Source organism: Mixophyes fleayi, chromosome 3, assembly GCF_038048845.1.
Source record: "Mixophyes fleayi isolate aMixFle1 chromosome 3, aMixFle1.hap1, whole genome shotgun sequence".
NCBI lineage: Eukaryota > Metazoa > Chordata > Amphibia > Anura > Limnodynastidae > Mixophyes > Mixophyes fleayi.
The window spans coordinates 255,241,716-255,268,601 of NC_134404.1; the positions used below are offsets into that span (position 1 = coordinate 255,241,716).

The following is a 26,886-nucleotide window of genomic DNA, read 5'->3' on the forward strand; positions in this document are numbered from 1 at the left end:
GTACTGCCCGATCAGGGGAGGAGAATGTAGAAATTGGGGAGAGAAGGTGTTGGAGAGAGGTGGAAAACTGTTGAAAATCAATAGCGTTGATATTCCTGCGGGTACGAGGAGGCTTGGAAGAGTTTGACACTAGGGAGGGTAAAGAACTGGGGGTGAGCGCGTAGCTAATAAGGTGATGATCCGAGAGGGGGGAAGGAGTGTTAAGGAAATTAGAAACTGAGCATAGTCTAGAGAAAACAAGATCAAGACAGTGGCCATCCTGATGACTAGCAGATTCAATCCACTGGGAGAGGTCAAGTGAGGAGGTTAGAGAGAGTAGTTTGAAAGCAGCATTGGAACATGGATTAGAAATAGGGATGTTGAAATCACCCATGATGATGGTGGGGATATCAGTAGATAAGAAGTGAGGGAGCCATGCAGAGAAGTGTTCAAGAAATTGTTGGTGTGGACCAGGGGGGAGATAGATGACAGCAACACGCATAGAGAATGGGTTAAAAATCCTAACAGCGTGTACTTCAAAAGATGTGAATGTGAGTGATGGGACACTTGGTAGAACTGTGAATGTGCACTGAGGGGAGAGAAGTAGTCCAAACCCCCCTCCTTGTCTGCCTCTTGGTCTGGGGGTGTGGGTGAAATGGAGACCACCATGTGAAAGGGCTGCAGGTGAGGCAGTGTCTGAATGCGTGAGCCATGTTTCTGTTATTGCTAGAAGATTGAGGTTGTATGAGAGGAAGAGATCATGTACGGAGGTAAGTTTGTTACAAACAGAGCGTGCATTCCAAAGGGCACATTTAAAGGACTTTGGAAGAGAGGGAAGACAGGTTATGTGTTTGAGGTTTGCCAGATTTCTGTAGTGTTTAGATATATGTGTGTGGGAGAAGTGAGGGGGACCTGGATTAGGTGATATATCACCAGCTAATAGAAGCAGGGAGGAAAGATGATTGTAAGATGTGTGTCCTTTTAGTTTCTGGCGGCAGGGTGAGGCTGTTAAAGTTATTGAATTTAAATAGCAAAAGAGTTCATGAGTGTTCACTAGAGGTGAGTGAAGTAATGAAGGGGCAATGTGGACAAAGGGGTGTGTTGCAGGATGGGTGAGGGATGATATAGTCCTAAAGATAATGCCATGAAAAGAGATAAAGAAAAATATTTTGGCAAGCATTGGGACTATGAATCAAATAGCAAAAATGAGGAATTAAAGGAATTGCCTAATTGCAATGTCCAGTGTAATCAGATAAGTAGTGCAGAGCTAGGCTGCAGCAAATGTAGTGTATTCCTGGATGTCTGGATAGTATAAAGTAATGATGTGGGGAGCCATGTGGGGGAGTGGGTGGAAGTGTTGAATGGAGAGTAATAAAGAGCAGGTAATTGAGTAGCTGAGATTTTACAGACTCATGAGAGAGGAGATTGGTTGAAAGACAGTATAATTTCTTCCTACTTGTAAAGGGAGACAAAGCTTAAATAAAATTGAAGTACAGTGCTGAAATAGGGGACTGAAATACTCTAGCATGGGTAGGGAGTGGTTGAACAAGTAGTACAGCAGTCTGATTAAACAGAGTGGATTTTGCATTGAAAACAAACTGATAAATAAAACAAACTTTCATGAGATGAGAGGAAAATGAGATCAGAGTCCAAAACAGTCCTCATGTTGCATGTAGCTTGTAGCCAGGGTGAGTTGAAAACATCAGAGGTAGAATATGGAGTTTCAGGTGAATACTGACAGTTCTCCTTGTGAAGCTGTGTTAATAGGCAGAATGATCTTCTCCTGTTTCCTCCAGTGTAACACCGGTATAACTCCGAATTATGCTGTTTAAATTTTTTGTTTCACACTTGTATCTATACACACTTAGAGCTATACACACTAACTAGGCATCCATCACTGACTTTGCAGCCATTCTACTATGAATATATCTGCTTACCAGACACATGTGATCAGAGTTCCTCAATCAAGCCCTCAATAACCCCCCCAACAAACCTTAGCAGTAAAATGTTTAAACAAACAAACAGTGAAAGGACAACTTGCAATAAGGCTGTAGTCATTACCATTAGAAATAAAACTGCATTTTCTTAATTCGGATCAGACTGTTGCAAAAGGCAATAAGGCTGTAGTAATTAACATTAGAATTAAAACTGCATTTTCTTAATTCAGATCAGACTGTTGCAAAAGGCAATAAGGCTGTAGTAATTAACATTAGAATTAAAACTGCATTTTCTTAATTCGGATCAGACTGTTGCAAAAGGCAATAAGGCTGTAGTAATTACCTGTTGATGAAAGAGAGGAAGCAGAGATTAGATACTTCTCATAGCCTGATGTCCGGTATAACTCCGAATTATGCTGTTTAAATTTTTCACACTTGTATCAATACACATTTAGAGCTATACACACTAACTAGGCAGCCATCACTGGCCATGTGGTCCAGCCCGAGTTGCCTGTCCATGCGGTCCAGCCCGAGTTGCCTGTCCATGCGGTTCAGCCCGAGTTATCGGAATTTAGTAATGAGAAGGCCCAGGTTTGTTGCTCCCCTCTAAAACACATAATAATTGAACCCACTTGGTTAAATTGGTCAACAAAATAATCCGGACATTCTTGAAATTGTTGCATGGAAAGTTCGAGTACCGTAACAAACTGTTTGATGTCTCCATCAAAGAAGACTGGAGGAGGATCTGATGACTCGGAAAAGACTTTTGGGCATTCAGGCTCAATAGCAGTCTCTGGAGAGTACCCAGCTTGTGCAGCAGTCTCTGGAGAGTCCTCAACTGGAACGGCAGAGCAGGAGTCCCCGACTGGGATGGCAAGTTGGGCACACTTGACGGGAAGCCCGTACTGGGCACAGCACTCTGACTGGACTGCACTGTGAGATGCCTCAGAGCAGACAGCACTGTGAGATGCCTCAGAGCAGACAGCACTGTGAGATGCCTCAGAGCAGACAGCACTGTGAGATGCCTCAGATCAGACAGCACTGTGAGATGCCTCAGATCAGACAGCACTGTGAGATGCCTCAATGAAGACAGTACCAAGTGGTAACTGAACCGCATGGACAGGCAACTCGGGCTGAACCGCATGGACAGGCAACTCGGGCTGGACCGCATGGACAGGCAACTCGGGCTGGACCGCATGGACAGGCAACTCGGGCTGGACCGCATGGACAGGCAACTCGGGCTGGACCGCATGGACAGGCAACTCGGGCTGGACCGCATGGACAGGCAACTCGGGCTGGACCGCATGGACAGGCAACTCGGGCTGGACCGCATGGACAGGCAACTCGGGCTGGACCGCATGGACAGGCAACTCGGTAGGGGACTGGAGGGACAGGGCCCTCTCTGGAACGGGCTGGAGGGACAGGGCCCTCTCTGGAGCAGACTGTAAGGGCAGCACCCCCTCTAGGGCTGAAGACCCGGGAGTAGAGGCAGCGGCTGAAGACCCGGGAGTAGAGGCAGCGGCTGAAGACCCGGGAGTAGAGGCAGCGGCTGAAGACCCGGGAGTAGAGGCAGCGGCTGAAGACCCGGGAGTAGAGGCAGCGGCTGAAGACCTGGGAGTAGAGGCAGCGGCTGAAGACCCGGGAGTAGAGGCAGCGGATGAAGACCCGGGAGTAGAGGCAGCAGCTGAAGACCCAGGAGTAGAGGCAGCAGACACAGGACCGGACACAGTGGACTCAGGACCGGACACAGCGGACTCAGGACTGAAGGCAGAGGCTGGCACCTTGGAACAGGAGGCAATGGACGGAGACTCAGTGCTGGCGGTAGCTGGAACTGGCATCACAGGACAGGCAGTAGCTGGAACTGGCACCGCAGGACAGGCAGCAACTGGAACTAGCACCGCAGGACAGGCGGCAACTGGAACTGGCAGATTAGGCTGAAGTAAAGCAACAGGAGGTGACGTGCAGAACAATCCAGTGTCTGGAGAGGAGCACACTGAAGGCTGCTCCATAGGATGTTGTGGTCTGCGGAGCGGACAACTATGTAAGAAATGTTCACCACTGGCGCAGTAGAGGCATAGTTTACCAATCCTTCTGCACCATCGTTCCTCTTCAGTGAGAGGGGGATGCAGGTAGCTTGGTTGTTTAGAATCCCTAATGGTAGGGACCGCTGGCAATACCATAGATGCAGCACCAATGTCAGAAAAAGTTCTGGGAGGATTCTCTGCAGTCTAAATGCTTTCATTAGAGGAGTTTGTTGCTTTAAAATCAGAACTAGTGTTGAAATTACTTATCACAGCAGCAGGAAGAGTTTTAAGCAGTTCTTGGAGTAAAGTGGATAGTTGTATGATTTGGTAACGGAGCTGAACAATGTCCATTTGCAGCATTTGTAATTGTGGATTTACAGACATGTCTAATAGTCAAACCCAGAGTTCAATGCCACAACACTAAGAATTCCAGGACTAAGGCAGAGGGCGTGCAATCAGCAGGCCCAGATTGTATGGCAGTTCATCATGTTATGAATCCCAGTGCATTCACAAAAAGCAAGTGTAAGGCAAAGTGTCTTTATTCAGGTAAATATATTAACAAAGATAACTCAAATCCACGGATAACCGGTTCCAAAAGAGACTGTATAGTAAAATGGCAGGAACAAGTATAATCAGTTTACCCCAGTCCAGAAGGCACAAGGCTGTCCAGGAAAGCAGACAGAGTCCAGGGATCATATAGAGACCAGACAAACAAATCCAAATAGCCAGGCAGAGATCAAGCAAATAGGCGAGGTCCAGATGTCTGTCCAAAAGAACAGGGCAACAGGCAAAACAGCGTGGTCCAAGGTACAGGCAAATGATTTGGGGTCTCAGGCAAGCAGGCAAGGTCCAAGGTACAGGCAGGGGTCATACACAAAAGTTCAGTCCAGCAGGTATATACCAAATAGCACAGGAGCAGGTTAGCAGCAGCCAGGAACAAATGGATGAACTGCTCAAAGCACAGCTAGAGGTAGGTACTTAAAGCAGTGCAACAGGTGCAGTTCTAATTAGCATCAGACAAGGAGATTAACTCCTTCAGGCATGTTGCAGAGTTCAGGAGCAGGACAGCAGCAGCACCTCTGATGGATTATAGGTACTGCTGCCAGATACAAAACAAAGGCAGTCATAACAGTTAAATATTATAATGGTATATACACTTTATTGAGATCTAAGGTTCAGGTTACAGGAAACACATATTGTTTGGTATTCTAATTCCCTATTTATTCGCAGACGTCCGGTTCTATTGGCTAAGATATCGCTCCTTGCGTATGCAAGTTATGGATTATAGGGAATAAATGAACAGAACTGTATTGTGTGTGTAATGTAAATAGACCAGTTTGAACCAGCTTTCGGCGGGAAGATTAGTATGCATCTTTTGGAAAGCTGACCGCCACCCTTGGAGGGCATCGTTTGAACTGGCCAATGACCTGCATTACACTGGACTGTCCTGAAGCTTGAACCTATGGAAACATGCCAAATCATCCGTATGGTTTTCAGTATATCACTGACTGTATATAAGCAGGAGCTCTGGGCCCAACAGACACTCCTTTCAACCACAGACATCTGGACTGAATGACTATATGCTGGATCCAGGGCGCCTGCGTATGCTTTTTGCTATTAAATCGCATTGTGCTTTGGAACCACATAATTTGAAGTGGACAATCATCATTGGATAGCGACTAGACGTACATAACAAATCATGCTTTACTCATTCATGCATTTACTCCTATATGCTGATCTCAAACTGCTCATATGGGCCAAAATACGTAATTTTGAATGCGCTATTTTAAAATGAATTGTGTCTTATTCTGAATCAGGCCCTTAATCTACTCAGTATTACTGATGTTCACAGAGACTTCCTAGATGTGTCCTTAATTGTGGAGGAAATCTAATCCTTTCCTTATGTCTCTTGGCACCGAATGGTTATAGGAGTTAAAAAAAAAATGTAAGGAATTCTCGATTTTACATATGCCATCAAGCTGTAGCTCTGCTCATGAGAATGGGCATCTCCTGCAGTTCATGTGTACGGATCACTTTACTCCCCAAACCAGACAAAGACTCTCTAAACCCAGCTTCATACCACAGCATCTCATTGCTACAATGCAATGTTAAAATTCTCGCCAAGATGTTGGCACTTTAGCTCAATCAAGTCTATCTATAGTACAATGAATTTCAGAACCCTTCCCCCTCTGACATCTGTTCCTATATGCTGCAGTGGTGAGGCACCCTCTGTAGTGAATTTATTTATTGTTTGAGGTTGTTGGCTTATATGATCTTGTACAAAAGATCTTATTTTGCTATTGGAGGCTGGCTTAAGCATCATTACACAGTTTGTGAGGACACCGGGGTTTCAACCGTAGTTTTTTAGGTACCCAGCCCGCTAGGTTCATGGATCACACAGGTAATGATGCAAGAAACAGATAAATACTCTTTATTTAAACAAAGTATACATATAAAGTAAATGCAACAGTCCTCCCCAAGGAGAAAAATATTCCCTCACCAAATATAACAATGTATCAGTAAAATAACAAACAAAGTACCTCACAGCTCAGAGTCCTCAATCTGGCTTGAGTGCTCTAGGACTGAGAACCTCTAGGACTGATTTGCTATCACTCCATCGGAGACATCCTCTCTGACCCTGATAGAGTACGGTTACTCATCATCTGTCCTGGTTCTCCCTCTCCAATATCTTCCAGCAACAACCCCCTCTCTCCCTCTGAGTCTCCCTTTTAGTCTTTCCCCAAAGTTACCCAATACTTGCCCTCTCCCTGGGCCAACTCCTGGGCCATGATCCATTTTTATTGGTGGTGGATGCAATCTAGGTGGTAACAGGGATGGTGGTAGAACATGACCTCAGCAGTAGACCATATGCTGTTTCCGTGCCATCAAGTCTAGTTTGAGATGTGCTAGAACAATGGTCAGTAAATAGTAAGATCACACCTTCTGAACTTAGATAGTCCTGACTCTCCTGTTTTTAACCCCTTCCACTCTTTTGTGATGACATAGTCCCCAGCTGTTTCATGCTTCCTGTGGGCTGCCTCCCCCTCTCTCTGGTCACCACAACAATACTGGATCCGGCCACCCTGAGGTATTTAATAACTGGGTGGGCCGATGTTGTCCACTGGCCCACTGACTGACAGACCGGGCTGGCCCGATATTCCCAATGTGGTGCCCAGTCTCGTCATACAGTTTAAGAAGTATTCAGACAATGTCATAATGGTCTTCAACCAAGTAACAAGGAATCAAGATTTCATAATCCATATGGGTTTGATGCTCATAACATAGTGTCAATCCATCATACATAAAACCTGAGCCAAGTCCAAGTTACCCTTAATGGCAGAATGTCATATTTTATTAATGAAAATTATAATTATGCCTAAGATTCCATATATTATCCAAAATTCCCCTAAATATCTTCCCTGGAATATATTTTAAAAATGTAATAGATTATTTATCTTGATGATCTGTAGGTGTAGGCCCAGATGCAAATATAGCTATTTCAAAACCCATGGGCATATGGAGGGGAATGCCTTGATATATACTAACCTGCACTATGTGAGAAGCCTGCTTAATCATTTGGTTCATTATTGTGGGGAAGAGGCTCAAAGGATGAAAACCCTGATACATTAGGGAATTAATTCCTAGCTAATATGGTGTGACACATTTTTTTTCCAACAGTCTTAAAAGCTACTTAATCATTCTGTACAGATATTACATTGCCACCAGGTATGGCATATTTAGCATGTGGCCTAGGTCATGTATCGAAGGAAGGAGGTGGGACCTCTACATACAACTTTAGGCAACGTCTGACTAACAGAAGTGAAAAATAAAGGCACAACAGCCAATTATTTACTAAAGAGTATATAAATTCCCGAAAGTCTAAAGCTGGCTGGGAGCCAGGGGGATTGGGGGAGGTACTGAAAGCCTCTATGTATGTGTGTGTTGAAGATGTGAGTGGGCTTTCCGTGGTGGCAGTCAGTGAGTGGCCCAGAGAAACATTAGGTATCATGTATTGAAAGGCTTATAAAAGATAGCTGCTTCATATTGTCTATGCTATTGTCCATGGTGTTGTACCCACATTCTGGCTCAGTGTTCTATAACTGAAGCCATAATCTGGTGATATCAAAGCCAAGACACAATCCAGTGAGATTTTCTATTCTTTTTAGCAGATTCTGATGATATTCATTTAAAAAAATCACAAGCCATCATAATGTGGTGACGTTCAGATAAGACAAATCATAAGATTCTGGCCCTGTTTTCTTTATTCATCTCCAGATTATGGTTTGGTTTTCTATTCCTGTTACTGTTTAGTTTTATATACCTTCTACTAGCCATAGACTAATTTGTAACTGATCTCTCCACAAAATAACTTTCTATAACGAAAGCATAATTGTAAAAATTAGAATGTTACATACCTTGCTTTTCAAACTCTTCAAATAGATTCAGGCTTGTGATGCTCGGTCCAGTAAATATGATGTAATTTTTTCCAGATGAATTCTGACACAAGTTTTTGGCTACCATGCTGTGCAGCTGGGGTTTGTACTTCAAAGTGTCAAGACCATCTGTGCCACTTCCTTCCTTCAAATGAACATAAATCTTAATGGGGGGAAAAATAATCAGTTAATTGCCATATATATCATAACTTGTGTAAATAAAATGTGTACACTATCATTTTGCTGAACAATACTACATTTCTGTATGATATGCTTGCTATCAATAAAAGCATAAAAAGGTAAAAATATACATTGTTTCTGGAAATCATATAAATGATCAATATTGTGGTGTTATCAGCAGAGTGAGCAATAGTATAAAGCAACAGTGGGAACTAAGAATGTTACTGTCATTTGGACATTTTTCAGGGCCCTAAGCTTCGATTCTATATCAAGGATAACAGTAAAGCCAGGGCCAGCGATGGAGTATCCAGCGCCCTCCCTGCCAGAATTGGACATGCGTATCCCTTCTCCTGCCACACTTTCCAGGCTTACCGTGTTCCACTGACCCTGAGTACAGCTCACTGATCACCTTTCCTCTGACACAAAGAATGTTGCTGTTATTAATAAAAGTAAGAGAAAAAAACTGATGCATTCTGAAAATTAGGGGGTTTGTAAGATTATATAAATGTATTTTCTCTGTGTGAAATAATAAAAAAAGAATCAATGTTAAGCAGCGTATTACATGACTCCACAGTGCATGGATTTGTAGGCTATTTTAGCAAGTTATGGACTCAGTCTACAGCCAAAAACTAGGGCAAAGGATCAGTAAAAATTAAAAAATGAGGTCAGTGAAAACAGACACAGTTCACAGTATCTAACCTGACTACCCAGAACTTGAAGTCATGAAAATGTAAAATAAAGATGCTGCTGATTAGAGAAAGTACATGTAGATGTAACCAAGAGGGTAGACCACACTAAGAAATGAATGGATATAGATCAAAATGCCTACTCTACACTACTATTTCCTTTTCCATAGATGATAATGAAATTGTGCACATATGCAACAAATTTCATAAGCTCCATTCATAGTCTTTTAATTGGCAGCATTAAACATTTCACTGTGTACCTTACCTACTATAAAAGCTATTCAGTACTAATTGCAAAAATCAATATTAGATGCCAACTATTTAATGAAGCCAATATAGGCACCTGTTAGGGGTCTCCGCTCATATTTACTCGAACCCCCATAGAGGTGCTGTCACGAACAGCACTCACCTGAGCCAGCGTGATGTGTGTGTGACAAAGGGTTAATCAAAAACAACCACCTGGTCTGACTAAAATGATTAAATCCTTCTCCATCTATGTCACACACTAGCTTTACTGTACCAACTATGCCACCACGAAGATTTTTTTATGAAGAGCGGACACTTATTTAGAAAGCCATAGGTTCTACTTTAGAACTAATCTAGCACAATTTACTTTAATCAGAGTTAACATAAACCTCAATGTTCTTCCCCATTTTCAATTATGTAGCGTTTTGACCAAACTGTCGCATGAATTCGTAAGAACACAGAGACTAACTTATTGAGTGTAATTTAATATGGAAAATACATCCACAATGCTTAAGATATAACAAGTAATAAAATGACACAAAAAGATATAATGCAATGGTTTGTTATAAAATAAAAAGGATAAATAGAGTTGATAAAACTCTTGTATAATCAAGTTTCTGGTGCTGGGAGAAGCAAAAAAATGGGACACTACAATATCAGATTGACTCCCAAAAGTGAACAAATACTTAGAGTCACAGTGCAGTTTTAAAACCAAGCTGAAGGGCCCACAGCCCCCCTTCCTGTAATGTCAGAACTAAAAGGTCTGTATAAATGCAAATTAGGGTTTTATGACCTCTGTGGACACAGCTTCTAAGTCAGGCTTTAAGTACCCTGTCCCAGCTTTTCACCAGTTGGGCTTACAAACATGATATTACCTCCACACAACAGGTCATAAGTTTCCCTTCATCTGCATACAACACATGCCTCCGGTAAGTATGATATTGGAGAAATTATGATATGATATTTTCCTGTGACCCTATTCAGCTTCAATTTGTCATTAACATGTAACCCTGTCTCAGAGTCTCAATTCTCTAATTAGGTCTGACTTGGACAAAATCAAGTCAATAAAATACCTTTCCATGTAGGATCAGACCACTCACACTACAGTTTACAAAAATGAGACAATAGCCACAAAACTGTCACAATCACATTACCAAAACCATATAAAAGTACAAGGTAGCCAGTTCATGTCTCATTCCACCTTCCTGGCTATGTAGGAGAAGAAATGTATGTCACTACCTGTATAAGTTAAGCATGGCTCTCCTATTTAGCTTTGCAATTTCATCAATACCACAGCAACAATAATTGTGGCAGCAATGTCTGCCTTTCAAACACTTCTCACTGAAAGAATCTGGTGCCAAATATTTCTTAGCGGAAGTGTGGCAGCATTGTGGCACACTGAGTAGTATTGCTGTTTCACAGTGCTGGGGTCATGTGTTTGATTCCAGCCAGGGTCCTATCTTATACTTGCCAAAAACTTCAATCTACCCTTTGGGAGATCAAGGTAGGGAGATCACGCTGCCAAGTCTGGGGGCGTGGTGCGTATATCGAGTCATTAAACCACAACTTCTTCATCAGTATTGTGAGGTTTAACTGATTTTTTTTTATTAAACCTTTAATTTATTATTATTTATTTTATTTTTTATCAAACTGTTAAATTAATCAAATAAATAGTATTGTGCATGTATCATGTCGTATATCATCTTTAAGTTGTACCCTTGAAAAAGCGTCTTGCCTAACTTCTTTTCACATTTATTTACATTTATAATGTAATTTAATTGGATTTCTTTTTGTTTTACCACCATTTTGATTTAGTTACATTGAGTTACATATTGTATATATATCAGCTTGTTTATTTTCTTTTTCCTGGGAGGAAAAGACCAGAAATGAAAACACAAACTTGTATATACAGTGTAGATAACATAGATACAAAATACATTGGATACATATAATGATATTGCGAGTATGTTTTGATCATGTTACTCTTATCGCCATAATAAGTAAACAAAAATGGACAATTACATCCATCTCTAATACTCTTATAATTAACCAACAAAACAATATTTTAATGTTATACTAACTGCTCATAAGAAAAGCAGAGATAGATTTCAAGATAAAACACATTTTATGACATCAATATGTTAAACACCCATAAAACAGTTAAAGCCTCTGGTTCAGCTATAAGTCAGTTATGTCACAATATACACACAATACAATATAATTAACAGATTGTGACTCAAATGTAATTGTACCAAAGTACCATGCAGAGATTAAGCAAAGCAGCCACTATTTGCTGTAATAATCCCTGCCAACTAATTCCAAACAATGTATCACAACTCTGGGCGTGATGTAGAGTGGATGCAATTTTAAACTGAAAATGTAAGTGAAAATTACATCCCGTAATTTAAACAGTATTCCAAGTTGCCCGGATATAAAAGATACTCTGCAAATTGCACAAACACACCTCTATATCTGCCTTATGGGTCGGTGTGCATGATATGCTTAAATGTATTAATCACCGTGGCCCTGTAAAGCGGATAAAAGAATAAATCAATTAATGTTAACTCCCCCCAAACACCCCCGCCCCCTCCCCCAACCGCCACTAGAGTTGGTTAAGCTGTTTGAGAGGGGCTGCACACTTTTTTTTTTTAATTTAAATATTTTTTACTTTTTTTTTTTTTAATATTGCAAAATCTGTTGCACCAGGAGAAAGTACATGCAAACGATAGACCTACCTGCAGCTCTTTTTAACTCAAGTTAGCACACCTTTACATTGCTAGGCTCGCCCAATAACTTTCCCGTTCCACTTTTCTAAGCGCAGAAAGGTACAAGGGGGAGATCCTTCAGTCGGAGTGCAAACTGAGACGGATCCTTAGTCAAAAGTGCTTTTTGCACTCATCAGTTGGACTTGCGTCCAACTCTACATCAAACCCTCTGTGTTATAACTGCCCTTTTTGTTCAGCCAAGTTAACTGTGGATTGTGGTCTAGTTTAGTCACTGAGGAGTTCATTCATTCTTCTCTAGTTAAAATGAGTTACACCTGCTGGACTTCCTTATAATCCTAGATCTGCAGGCTTTTATAGAGCATAGATTGTCTTTCTGTGAGCAGGTATCTTTCCAGCTTTCCTTCAGTCGCCTTTGTGGATTTTCTCCAGTTCTTGCCTAACTCTAGTATTCATGATCTTCAGCTCATCTGCTCAGCCAGCAAATCACTGATTTTATGAGTTTCTGCCAGCACTTACCATTGGATTTCCTTTCAGTAAATGATGCATTTGTCCCTTCACTAGCAATACATACTGTGAAATTGTATACATGCTATATAAATAAATGGTGATGATGATGATACAGTCTCTTGCATAGTTAGACAACAGTCTAAATACGCAAGAGACTGTTTACTTACCTGTTCATCCAGTACCCTGCATTGTTTGCTCTAGTACCTGTGATCATCACTCTTGCTATCATACCAGTGTTTCTGCTGACCATGTACATTCCCGATACCATCTTAACTGTTTCCACTGTTACATCCAGCCTCCACTGCACTGCTCTGTTTTACCATTGCTGCAATAGAGTGCATTTATTAAAGTGCACTGGGGACACCAATAGAAAGTTTGTCATTATTTCCAATTGGCATCATTTTAGACATTTGGTGGAATGGTTATTTATGAATACAACTCATCAAATAAGCTAATGCTTTATTGATATACTTATATGCACAAAAAAAGGAGATAGGACAGAGGTTATGTACCGGGGCACTCAAGGATAGTTGGTTAGAATAAATCTAAATATAAAATATAAATTTTTTATTGGTATACATTAAAACAAACTCAACCTAGCAAGGTAAAGCTACGCGAAATATTAAAAAAGAACAAAGACAGTGATTTAAAAGTTGCAAATCAACTGCAACAATCACTCTGTGATCAATATTAAGGACTGATAGATCATATAATAGAAAATGTATGAATCAGAGGGCAAATATTTGGGCAGAACTAATAATGCTAGTAGTGACTGAAATGTCCCCTATAGGTTATAATATAATCAATAACATGAACGGGAAAATCTCCTTTATAACACCTATAGGAACATAATGCACTTGTTCAAGTATAGTAAGATGGAAATCTCATATGTTAAAATAGAAATATATGTGAGATTAGTAGGTGAGTGCTGCAGTAAATCACACTCACTGGCTAGATAACAGAATGGTAACGCTGTAAACCAAATTACTGTACTCTGCCTCTAAAGATAGACCCTATTAACAGTGTGATATAATGGTCTTGACTGTTAACAGACTGAGTCTGATAGAACAAGGGAATCACCCATAGACACTGTAATTAGTGAAACAGATACTGGTAGTCTATCAGATTGCTAATATATCTTGTAAGCCCTCTGATCCTAAATAAGTAGAAGCGCTAATCGCTATTATATCTCAGGAACCCCACACATGATTAGTCTCAATTGTATTGTGATAAGTCTGTGAGGATCAAACAATAAAGAGCGCTATCTACATAATAAGATCACACAGAGCGAACGCCAACGCGCGTTTCGCTTAATTAGCTTTCTCAAGGCCTTGAGAAAGCTAATTAAGCGAAACGCGCGTTGGCGTTCGCTCTGTGTGATCTTATTATGTAGATAGCGCTCTTTATTGTTTGATCCTCACAGACTTATCACAATACAATTGAGACTAATCATGTGTGGGGTTCCTGAGATATAATAGCGATTAGCGCTTCTACTTATTTAGGATCAGAGGGCTTACAAGATATATTAGCAATCTGATAGACTACCAGTATCTGTTTCACTAATTACAGTGTCTATGGGTGATTCCCTTGTTCTATCAGACTCAGTCTGTTAACAGTCAAGACCATTATATCACACTGTTAATAGGGTCTATCTTTAGAGGCAGAGTACAGTAATTTGGTTTACAGCGTTACCATTCTGTTATCTAGCCAGTGAGTGTGATTTACTGCAGCACTCACCTACTAATCTCACATATATTTCTATTTTAACATATGAGATTTCCATCTTACTATACTTGAACAAGTGCATTATGTTCCTATAGGTGTTATAAAGGAGATTTTCCCGTTCATGTTATTGATTATATTATAACCTATAGGGGACATTTCAGTCACTACTAGCATTATTAGTTCTGCCCAAATATTTGCCCTCTGATTCATACATTTTCTATTATATGATCTATCAGTCCTTAATATTGATCACAGAGTGATTGTTGCAGTTGATTTGCAACTTTTAAATCACTGTCTTTGTTCTTTTTTAATATTTCGCGTAGCTTTACCTTGCTAGGTTGAGTTTGTTTTAATGTATACCAATAAAAAATTTATATTTTATATTTAGATTTATTCTAACCAACTATCCTTGAGTGCCCCGGTACATAACCTCTGTCCTATCTCCTTTTTTTGTGCAACTACTTCATTGCGGTTATAGGGTGCACCACCCAGCCTGTTTTTGCTGACACACTGATTATATTTATTATAACGGCTATTACGGGATATTTGGTTATAGACCTAGTGCGGTTACACTCCCTTTGCTCTGATATACTTATATGTCAGTAATTAAGAACTGCACCTGATCAACATATGATATTTCTCATATTTTTGTTTAATGTACAGTCATGGGCAAAAGTTTTGAGAATGACAAGTATTTTTTTTTTGTCAGATGTTGCTATTGTAAAATTACAAGCATTTCATAAGTGTCAACGGCTTTTATTGACAATTACATTAAGTTTATGCAAAGAGTCAATATTTGCAGTGTTGACCCTTCTTTTTGAAGACCTTTGCAATTCGCCCTGGCATGCTGTCAATCAACTTCTGGGCCACATACTGAATGATGGCTGCCCATTCTTCTTCTTCTTCTTTGCAGGTTTTTGTTTGTCCACCCTCCTCTTGAGGATTGACCACAAGTTCTCAATGGGATTAAGATCTGGGTGTCACGACAATAGGGTTTCTGGGATCCGTCTCGGACCCCAGGGACTAGCTGTGGCAGGAGTGTATTGGAACCTGGGGGGGCTGGATAAATGTCTTGCTCATAGAGCTTGCTTGCAGGTGCAAAGAAGGTGAATCCATACGAGGTATAACTACTAAGGTATTTATTTCAGCAGTAGATTGAAGCTGAATTCGCACAAATGGTTAATGGTTGTAATTCATGTAACAGCAATAGATGAAGTTGAATTCACACGAGTGGTTAATGGTTTGCAGTTCATGTAATAGTGATAGATGAAGATGAATTCACACGAATGGTTAAAAGGTTTGGAGTTCATGTACTAGCAACAGAAGAGGTTGAACTCACTGAGAGAGGTCCATAATACAGCAGCAGGTTGAAGTTGAATTCACTCAGAGGTAATGGTGGAGACCTGTACACAGCGGGAGAATAGAAGCAGTAATCCGGATGAAGTGGAGTACACATGAAGGGTAGATCCCTGTATTCAGCAAGTAGTTTGGAGCAACAAAACAACATCCACTGTAGATCTGGAACCAGGAACTAGAAAGTGTTGCACTGGCAACTTGCTGAGTGTAGGAGGGCACTCTTATAGTCTGTAGAGGAAGCCAATTGGAGAATGGAATCAGGTGTTCAGACTTAGCAGGAAGTTTAGCAAATGTCTCACCCAAGATGGCAGCCTCCAGTGCTGCAGACAGAAGTCACTGTTGTACAAGGATAAAATGCTGCATACGACCAGGAGGAAGATGTACGGTAATATGGTACCGCTGAGTGGTGTAAACAGGGCTAAGACACTGATTCGTGACACTGGGGAGTTTCCTGGCCATGATCCAAAATTTCAATGTTTTGATCCCGACCCACTTAGTGATCACTTTTGCCTTATGGCAAGGTGCTCCATCATGCTGGAAAAGGCATTGTTCCTCACCAAACTGTTCTTGGATGGTTGGGAGAAGTTGCTCTTGGTGGATGTTTTGGTACCATTCTATATTCATGCCTGTGTTCTTAGGCAAAATTGTGAGTGAGCCCACTCGCTTGGCTGAGACGCAACCTGACACATGAATGGTCTCAGGATGCTTTACTGTTTGCATGGCACAGAACTGATAGTAGCGCTCACAATTTTTTCTCCGGACCAGCCTTTTTCCAAATGCCCCAAACAATCTGGGGGATGCATTAGGGAAAATGACTTTACCACAGTCTTCAGCAGTCCAATCCCTGTATCTTTTGCAGAATATCAGTTTGTCCCTGATGTTTTTCCTGGAGAGAAGTAGCTTCTTTGCTGGCCTTCTTGACACCAGGCCGTGCTCCAAAAGTCTTCGCCTCACTGTGCATACTGATGCACTCACACCTGCCTGAAGCCTTCTTCACAACTATTGAACCTTTCTCTTTGAAGTTCTTGATGATCCGATAAATGGTTGATTTAGGTGCAATCTTACTAGCAGCAATATCCTTGCCTGTGAAGCCATTTTTGTGCAAAGAAATCCTGACTTCACGCGTTTCCTGGCAGGTAACTATGGTTAACAGAGGAAGAACAAGTGGACCATAAGGGTAAAAACATACAGATCAATAAACAAAAAATACCAGGACTTCAATGGTCCAAACATAGCTTGCACGTTGAAGATGGAGCAGAAGAACAGGTAGAAAGACAGGAGGGACGAGGGCCCTGCTCGTGAGAGCTTACATCCTAAAGGGAGGGCAAACAGACAGGAAGCACAATGGGGGGTCAGAGGGGATCAATAGCATGAGAAGCGAGAGGCGGGACAGGGGAAGAGAGAGATGAGGAAATCAGGCATGGAGAGCAGGTTAGGTGGATGACTGATAGGCTTTGAAGAAGAAGTTAGTTTTAAGTGCCTGATTAAAGATGCAAAAATTAGGGGACAGTCGGATGGAGCGAAGATGGTAGATCCAGTGGAGGGGGCAGCCAGAGAGAAATCTTGAATTCTGGAGTGGGATGAGGTGATTAGACTAGAGGAGAGTTTGACCATCATTGGCCGATTGCAAGGAACGGGATGGGGTCTGAGTAAGGAGGAGGTTGGAGATATAAGGGGCAGTGGAATGGGAGAGGGCCTTGTAGGTGAGGGTGAGGAGTTTGAATAGAATTCTGTAGGGGTAAGGAAGCCAGTGTAGGGAAAAGCAGAAAGGGAAGGCAGAAGAGGAGCGGCGGGAAAGGAAGATGAGTCTAGCAGCAGCGTTAAGAAAAGACCTAAGGAGAAGCCAGGTGGGAGAGTGGGAGACCAGAGAGAAGGTTACAGTAGTCAAGATTGGAAATGATGAGTGTGTGGATAATGGTTTAAGTGGCATCCTGAGATAGGAAGGACTGGATGCTGGTGATATTGCAGAGTTGGAGGCGACAGGATTGGGTGAGAGATTGAATGTGGGGGGCAAAAGAGAGGGAGGAGTCAAGGGTGACGCCCAGGCATCGGAGTTGGGGAAGAGATGAGATTGTGGTATTGTTAACAGTGATAGAGAGATCAAGATGGGAAGCAGATCTATAAGGAGGGAAAATTATCTAGAAGGAGGGAACACAATGAGATCATTTTTGGCAATATTAATTTTGAGAAAACGTGAAGATATCCAAGAGGAGATGGCGGAAAGGCAGTCTGATACATGAGAGTGGAGCAGGGGGGAAATATCTGGAGTAGAGATGTATGGGTAAATGTATTAACTTCTGATTCTTGCAAGTCGCTTTGTTTTGCCTTTAAAGTCAATGCCGCTTTAAATTTTCACTGCAAACTCACTGAACAGTGGCGACTAGCAAAAATCGGAAGTTAATACTTTTTCCCCATAAAGTTGAATGTCATCATTTTCGAGGTGATATTGGAGACCAAAAGAGGTGATGAGATCACCCAGGAAGTGGTGTAGAGTGAAAAGAGTAGTGGTCCAAGAACCGAGCCCTGAAGAACTCCTACAGGGAGGGCGGGGGGAAATGAACCAGAAATGGATACAGAGAAGGAGCGGTTGGCGAGATAAGAGGTGAACAAAGCAAGGACAGAGCCAGAGATACCGAGAGAAAGAAGGGTCTGCAGCAAGAGGGGGTGGTCGACAGTGTCGAAGGCTGTTGAGAGGTCCAGGAGGACGAGAAGGGAGAAGTGGCCCTTAGATTTAGCCGAGATAGATGAGGTCATTAGTAACTTCGGCCAGGGTGGTTTCAGTGGATTGGAGGGGGTGAAAGCCAGATTGGAGAGGGTCAAGGAGGGAGTTGTCCAAAAGGTGCCTAGTGAGGCGGTTACAGACTATCCTCTCCAGTAGTTTAGAGGCAAAGGGAAAAAGTGAGATAGGGCGGTAGTTACCAAGTGAAGTGGGGGTCAAGATTGTTTTTTTTTTCAGAATGGGAGGGCTAAGGGCATGTTTAAAGGAAGAGGGGACAATGCCAGTGGAGAGTGACGTAGTAAAGAGGTGGCGGGGACTGGAGGACTGAGAAGAAATGAGGGACTTAAAGCAGGATTGTTTGCCGAGGGTGAGGGTGGAACTGTAGATGGAGAGGATAAATCTGAATTGAAGGAAGTTGGCCAGGGAGCAAGATTTCTTCCAGAGGCGCTCAGCAGCACGAGTGCACTTTTGAAGGAAACAGGTGAATTTAGAATGGCAAAATTGTGGTAGCAAGTGGCGACAACAAACAGAAGAGGCGGGGGCAACAGCGTCCAGGGCAGTGGTGAGGGATTGGTTGTAGAGGGAGGTCGCTTGGTCAGAGCATGCCAGGGTGGGAAGAGTGGAGGGGAGGGAAGTGGAGAGGAGAGTAACAAGAGAGGAGGAGAATGAAGACTTGTTAAGACTGTGCCTAGTGAGTATAGTTTTAGGCAGAGCAAGCGCAGGGGAGGAGTACAGAGTGAAAGAGAGGAGATGGTGGTCAGAGAGAAGGAAGGGAGAGTTAGAGGAATCAGAGAGATCACATAGATGAGAGAAAACAAGGCCAAGGGAGTGACCAAGACAGTGGGTGGGGGAAGGGGTCCACTGATTAAGACCAAAGGAGGAAGAAATAGCGAGAAGTTTGATGGAGGCTGGGTCAGTGGGGATGTTAAGATCTCCTAGTAAGATGGAAGGAAAGTCAGAGGAAATGTAGTGGGGAAGCCATGCTGCAAAATTGTCGAGAGAGAGTGACGCGGGGCCAGGGGGACGCTAGATGACAGAGACACGGAGCTGGATGGGGAGAAGAGGCGGATGGAGTGGTCTTCGAAGGAGGAGAATGAGAGGGAAGACATAGTGGGAATAACCTGAAATGTACAGTTAGGGTATAGAAGTAGGCCCACACCACTACTTGGACGGTCATTTGGTCTGGAGGCGTGGGTGAAGGAAAGGCCCCCATGGGAGAGAGTGACAGGAGAGGCAGAAGAGGAGAGCAAGGTTTCAGAGATGACAAAAAGGTTAAGGGAGTTGGAGATGAAAAGGTCATGGATAGCGGGCAGTTTATTACAGATGGTTCTGGTGTTCCAGAGGGCAAAGGAGAAAAGGAAATGTGGATTTCATTAGCAGGGTTGCTGGAGCGTGGGGGAGAGTAGAAAATGGGGCAGGGGACTGGGCTGGGGGAGAGGATGCGTGTAGGACATGATGGGAGACTGGAATATGAGCGTGGACAGGAGATAGAGATGGAGTTAGGTGCAGAGGAAACAGGAAGAGTGTAGTGAACAACTAGTAGTGAACCACACTATAATGAACAATAAAGTAATGGAAACAATAAAATGCAGTCAAAAACAATAGGCAGTGCTACATAAAGGAAACATGAAGAGAGTAGAGAGCAGCTAGTAGTGAACTACACTATAATGAACAATGAAGTGCATAGATAGGAGTTTTATGTTATTAATCATTGTTATCTAAAAGTTGCCATTTGTGTGATAAAATTATTAAATAAATATACTGTATATCAGATGTGCGCAGACCCCCCATGTTCTGGTTCTAAAACAATCTTCATGTTTCGGTTTTAGTTCTGATTTTGGCCAAAAATCTGTATGTGTTTCGATTTTGGATCTGGATTTCATTAACAATTGTGAAAAATATACAAAATTTGGTGATTTTTTTAACTGTTTTTGTTTCTACATTATAATTTATAACACTAACATCCATTTACAGCCTCTTTTCTAATGATCTCTTCCTAACTGTCAAAATTTTCACAAATTTTGGCCATAGGGTTGCAACGAGCTAGCTGGCAGGCTAAAATCTGTGACAATTTCAACAAGTAGATAAACAAAGGTGGGCTGCACCCAGAACAAAAATGGTGAAAGACCACGCATGCCTCATAGAAAGTGAAGAGGCAGCAAGAATAAGAGGTCATTAGACACATTTCTGGATTTTTCATGCATAATTATTCTTATTATATGCAAATTGGACCTCAGATCCTCTAAACTTTAGTCAGGTTGTTGTCTATATCCTGGTCATCCCGATTTCAGAGGCATTGTCTTTGTTATGCAGTATGACTACACTGTTATGTCTTTCATCTATAGTGTGATGCACGTTTGTTGGCAGTTGTTGTTATGACTGATTTTTTACATATATTTTTGGGCGTATGTTTAGTTTGAAAAACAATAAAAACACACTGGATTTTTTTTAAAATATAAGAGGTCGTTAGACTGACAACTACATCAGTAGACATTTAGACGAAGATGGGCTGCACCCAGAAGAAAATGGTGAAAAACCAAGCACACTATATATTGAACGGTAAAAAGCATCATGTAAAGTTCTATTCAGATTGTGCTGTTGCAACCTAAACCTCCCAACTGGAATAGCCAGCTAATGCCACTGATGAGCAGCCCATATGCCCAGTACCTGCTAATCCTTGGCACTATTCATTATACTCATGGTATAAAAAATGGCAGCAATACTTACTGTCTCAAGGATATCAGGGAGTGTCTTACAGTGCACTGCAGACCAATCCTTACAATCAGTCATCAGCCATATGCCAACTTCCCCAATCATATTCAGACACAGATGTATCCGCCATCTGGACCTTTTGGAGTCACTATGTCATACAATTACAGTGACCATCCCTCTGCTTCAAAACAAAATCCTGCACCAAGTTCATACAATTACAGATCCACAGCGAGTTTTCCAGTGCTGCTGCTGCTGACAGCAATACAGATGCCCAGTAAGCTATAACGGTCATGTAGTCTTTTGTTTGACCATTAACGCGTGTCCACATATTCATAGTTAAATGGACAGTCGGTGAAAGACCATTCAAAGTTTATTTTGAAGTTAGACAGCATGCCTCATGGATGTTGAAGAGACAGTAAGAATAAGAGGTCATTAGATGGACAGCTGCATCAGTAGATATTTAACAGATGATGATAGACCAAGGCCATAATGTTAAATAGTGCAAGATGGAATTGTTCTTGGGCCCACCCAACCATCCATATTTTAAAAAGGACATGCATATAGTTTAACAAACCAAACACTTCAGTGACTGGGACTGCCACTTTTGTGGATGAAGTGCTTGATTTGTTTGGGCCCCCACAAAACCGAACCTTTTGCTTGTTACTTGTTAAACTGGAAAATACTAGGTAATTTCATCATCATCAATGTTAAATTATAAGGTGTAACATATTTTGCAGCACCATAAGCGTACGAGTTACATCATATTAATACATATAGAAGCAATAGAACAAACAATTGCATCAGTTTGAGAAAATAGCAATTACATCAGTAGCTACAGAGCACAAAATAAAAAAAAAGGACCTTTCATAAGGAGAATGAGGTGAGGACAGGAGATACGAGTGTGGAAGTGGAATAATTGGATAAAGGAGATAAATTAATAATTCCTGTAGACTACAATCAGTTGTGATGCAAATCATACGCAATGTAATGTATATAATAACATTTAAGTGTGTTTAATATATTTTACAATCTTTTTCATATAAAATATAATGTGGGAGAAAAGCTAAATAATGTTTCTGACATCTGAATTACATTGAGTTTGGTATCAATCTGCTCGCAATTTCATGAGTAAGTTTCCGGGGTTACATGTGTAGCATTCGCACCTTGCGAACAATAGTTATAAATAATATCACTATTTCATACACCAAATAACCAGTACACAGGTGTCATAAAAAACAGTTTATACAAGTCTGGAGGCGGGAGCCTGAGGAAAGGACACCTGGCAGTTTGAACAATCAGCAGAGGAATTCACCATTGCCACATCAAGTACCTGAGAATGCAAGAACCTTTGAACTATGGATGAAGATCTTACAACTGTAACTGTATATCTCTGTGATGACACTACTTTTACAACTGTACAGTGTATAAATTATTGAGCTCTGTGTTTTGGACCCCAGAGTATTCTCACGGAAGCTTGTATCAGTGCTGGCAGGCGCATGCTTATGCACACCAAACTTTGCCTTTTAATATACTTTGCGAATAGAACCTATGTGCTTTGGAACCACAGCAATTGCAGCGGACAATATTTATTGGTAGCGAAAAGATGAACATAACACGAGAAAGAAAGGGTCCAGCTTGTGAAAGTTAACATACTAGTGGGGCAGGGAGCAAACTGAGATGACTGGGTGGTAGGAAACAAGTGGATGGAGCAGGTTAAACATGAGGCGGAAGTTAACTACATACATTTTTTTCAATGCAATTAAAGATTAGACTGTGCTATTTATTAAATTAAAAGTACAACATTTTTATTGACTCATATATAATTAACAGGGGCCTTATGAGAACTCTATTTTATTACACAGGGACTCTAAGGGTGGCATTGCTTACCACTTCCAGCTATCATTATTAGGGCACCTATCACACTGCCGCTTTTTCCTCTAATCTTGTCAAGCATGGTAGATGGTGTCTAGAATGGTGACCTCCGTCCCCCTCTCTCCTCCCTAATAATGTGCAGGATATGTGGTTGTTTTTTTTATTACACCTGAGGACTAGTTTAACCTTTTTTTAACTAGTTTTACTATTTTTAATTATATTTTTTTTCAACAAGCACTGCTGCATTTCCATACTGTGCATGCACACTAAAATGTGTTTGCTTTTGCATGTGTCTGTATACATATTTTTTTTGCATATTGGTGTTTTCTCCTTATGCCTGAAAAGTGAAGCAGGGATGAGAAAGTGCAGGCTGAGTATAGTAAAGGCCTTTTCATGTAAATGCAACACAATTAGTGGACGCATCAGCAAATATGCCTTTCAGAAGACATATTTATGAGTGCTGGAGTACTGGAATAACAATAGACAATGAAATCAGTACTAACTAGCCGTTTCTGATCGGCTGATTGAGTATTGACCCCTCCAGCTCATAGTATTTAAGTTATTAGCAACAATATTATATGAAGTTGCAGCCATCTATTCACATTACTTAACTGACATGTCCATTTGTACAACTGCAAAAAAGAAGATTCCCATTGATCTTTTAAAGGGGAAAACTACAGATGTGTAATGAGCATGGCATACATGCCAACTATCCTGATTTCAGCGTGACAGTCCTAATTTTAGGTTTCTGTCCTACTGTCCCGCCCCGAAACATGTTTGTCTCATGGGTAGGAATGTTGGGGTAGGGAGGCATGTAATGGTCAGACTAGAGTACCGTGGCCGTGCCCCCTGTCCAGCTGGTGGGGACAGACATGTTGGGAGGCCTGGTATGATGTTTTCAAAAGCTATGCAACAAAGTGTTATAAATAGGGATGTGCACCGGCCACTTTTGGTGTCTCGTGTTTTGTGTTTTGGATTCGGATTTGCTTGAGGTTTTGGGTTCGGATTTGTTTCGCAAAACACCTGACGAAAGGTTTTGGTTTGGATTTAAGGTTTTGGATTCGGATTTATTTTGAAAAAAACATAAAAAGTGTTAAAATCAAGTTTTTTTGGTTTATTTTCACTCCTACGCTATTATTAACCTCAATAACATTCATTAGCAATCATTTCCACTAATTCCCAGTCTATTCTGAACACCTCACACCTCACAATATTGTTTTTAGTCCAAAACGTTTCACCGAGGTAGCTTTCTGGACTGCATAGTGCAGTGGTCCCGGTACACAATTTTGTACCGGGGCCACAATATATCACCCTCAACTGCTCTCAATTCCACCAAAAAAGTATCTGGACTGCGTAGTGGAGTGGTCCCCACAATATAATAAAAAAAACCTCAACTGGTCTGAATTCCACCAAAAAAGTATCTGGACTGCGTAGTGGAGTGGTCCCCACAATATAATAAAAAAACCCTCAACTGGTCTGAATTCCACCAAAAAAGTATCTGTACTGCGTAGTGGAGTGGTCCCCACAATATAATAAAAAAACCCTCAACTGGTCTGAATTCCACCAAACAAGTATCTGGACTGCGTAGTGGAGTGGCCCCGGTACCCAATTTGATACCGGGGCCATAATATAATTAAAAAAAAACTCAACTGGTCTGAATTTTAACAAAAAAGTATCTGGACTGCGTAGTGGAGTGGTCCCCACAATATAATAAAAAAACCCTCAACTGGTCTGAATTCCACCAAAAAAGTATCTGGACTGCATAGTGGAGTGGTCCCCACAATATAATAAAAAAACCCTCAACTGGTCTGAATTCCACCAAAAAAGTATCTTGACTGCGTAGTGGAATGGTCCCCACAATATAATAAAAAAAAACCTCAACTGGTATGAATTCCACCAAACAAGTATCTGGACTGCGTAGTGGAGTGGTCCCCACAATATAATAAAAAACCCTTCAACTGGTCTGAATTCCACCAAAAAAGTATCTGGACTGCGTAGTGGAGTGGTCCCCACAATATAATAAAAAAACCCTCAACTGGTCTGAATTCCACCAAAAAAGTATCTGGACTGCGTAGTGGAGTGGTCCCCACAATATAATAAAAAAACCCTCAACTGGTCTGAATTCCACCAAACAAGTATCTGGACTGCGTAGTGGAGTGGCCCCGGTACCCAATTTGAGACCGGGGCCATAATATAATTTAAAAAAAACTCAACTGGTCTGAATTTTACCAAAAAAGTATCTTGACTGCGTAGTGGAGTGGTCCCCACAATATAATAAAAAAAAAACTCAACTGGTATGAATTCCACCAAACAAGTATCTGGACTGCGTAATGGAGTGGTCCCCACAATATAATAAAAAAATCCTTCAACTGGTCTGAATTCCACCAAAAAAGTATCTGGACTGCGTAGTGGAGTGGTCCCCACAATATAATAAAAAAAAACCTCAACTGGTCTGAATTCCACCAAAAAAGTATCTGGACTGCGTAGTGGAGTGGTCCCCACAATATAATAAAAAAAACCTCAACTGGTCTGAATTCCACCAAACAAGTATCTGGACTGCGTAGTGGAGTGGCCCCGGTACCCAGTTTGATACCGGGGCCATAATATAATTAAAAAAAACCTCAACTGGTCTGAATTTTACCAAAAAAGTATCTGGACTGCGTAGTGGAGTGGTCCCCACAATATAATAAAAAAACCCTCAACTGGTCTGAATTCCACCAAAAAAGTATCTGGACTGCATAGTGGAGTGGTCCCCACAATATAATAAAAAAACCCTCAACTGGTCTGAATTCCACCAAAAAAGTATCTTGACTGCGTAGTGGAGTGGTCCCCACAATATAATAAAAAAAAACCTCAACTGGTATGAATTCCACCAAACAAGTATCTGGACTGCGTAGTGGAGTGGTCCCCACAATATAATAAAAAACCCTTCAACTGGTCTGAATTCCACCAAAAAAGTATCTGGACTGCGTAGTGGAGTGGTCCCCTCACAATATAATAAAAAAAAACTCAACTGGTCTGAATTCCACCAAAAAAGTATCTGGACTGCGTAGTGGAGTGGTCCCCACAATATAATAAAAAAAAACTCAACTGGTCTGAATTCCACCAAAAAAGTATCTGGACTGCGTAGTGGAGTGGCCCCGGTACCCAATTTGATACCGGGGCCACAATATAATAAAAAAAACCTCAACTGGTCTGAATTTTACCAAAAAAGTATCTGGACTGCGTAGTGGAGTGGTCCCCACAATATAATAAAAAAACCCTCAACTGGTCTGAATTCCACCAAACAAGTATCTGGACTGCGTAGTGGAGTGGCCCCGGTACCCAATTTGATACCGGGGCCACAATATAATAAAAAAAAACTCAACTGGTCTGAATTTTACCAAAAAAGTATCTGGACTGCGTAGTGGAGTGGCCCCGGTACCCAATTTGATACCGGGGCCACAATATAATAAAAAAAAAACTCAACTGGTCTGAATTCCAGGGAACAGATGGCGGACACCGGATGGACGTCTAAAACCAACATAGCAGTTAAGGGCGCAGTTCCTCTTTTTTGTGACTGCACAAACAATTAACGTAGTAATAGAAATGACAGGTTTTTTTTTGCTTTAAATATAGAAAGGAAGAAGGTAGTACTAGAAATGGTAGTTATTTTTTATTTTTTAAATAGAGAAAGAAAGAAGGTAGTACTAGAAATGGCAGTTATTTAGCTTCTTTTAAATAGAGAAAGAAAGAAGGTAGTAATATAAATGACAGGTTTTTTTTTTGTTTTAAATATAGAAAG

General features: G+C 41.3%; 1 protein-coding gene across 1 annotated transcript in view; it reads right to left on the minus strand.

The window, feature by feature from the left end:
• The window catches only part of PGBD5 (piggyBac transposable element derived 5), a 160,841-nt gene that overhangs the window by 32,591 nt on the left and 101,364 nt on the right, over nucleotides 1-26,886 (minus strand). Inside the window, exon 4 of the mRNA XM_075203449.1 lies at nucleotides 8,356-8,536. Within this exon, the coding sequence (XP_075059550.1) occupies nucleotides 8,356-8,536 (181 nt within the window). The remainder of the gene's footprint in view (nucleotides 1-8,355; nucleotides 8,537-26,886) is intronic.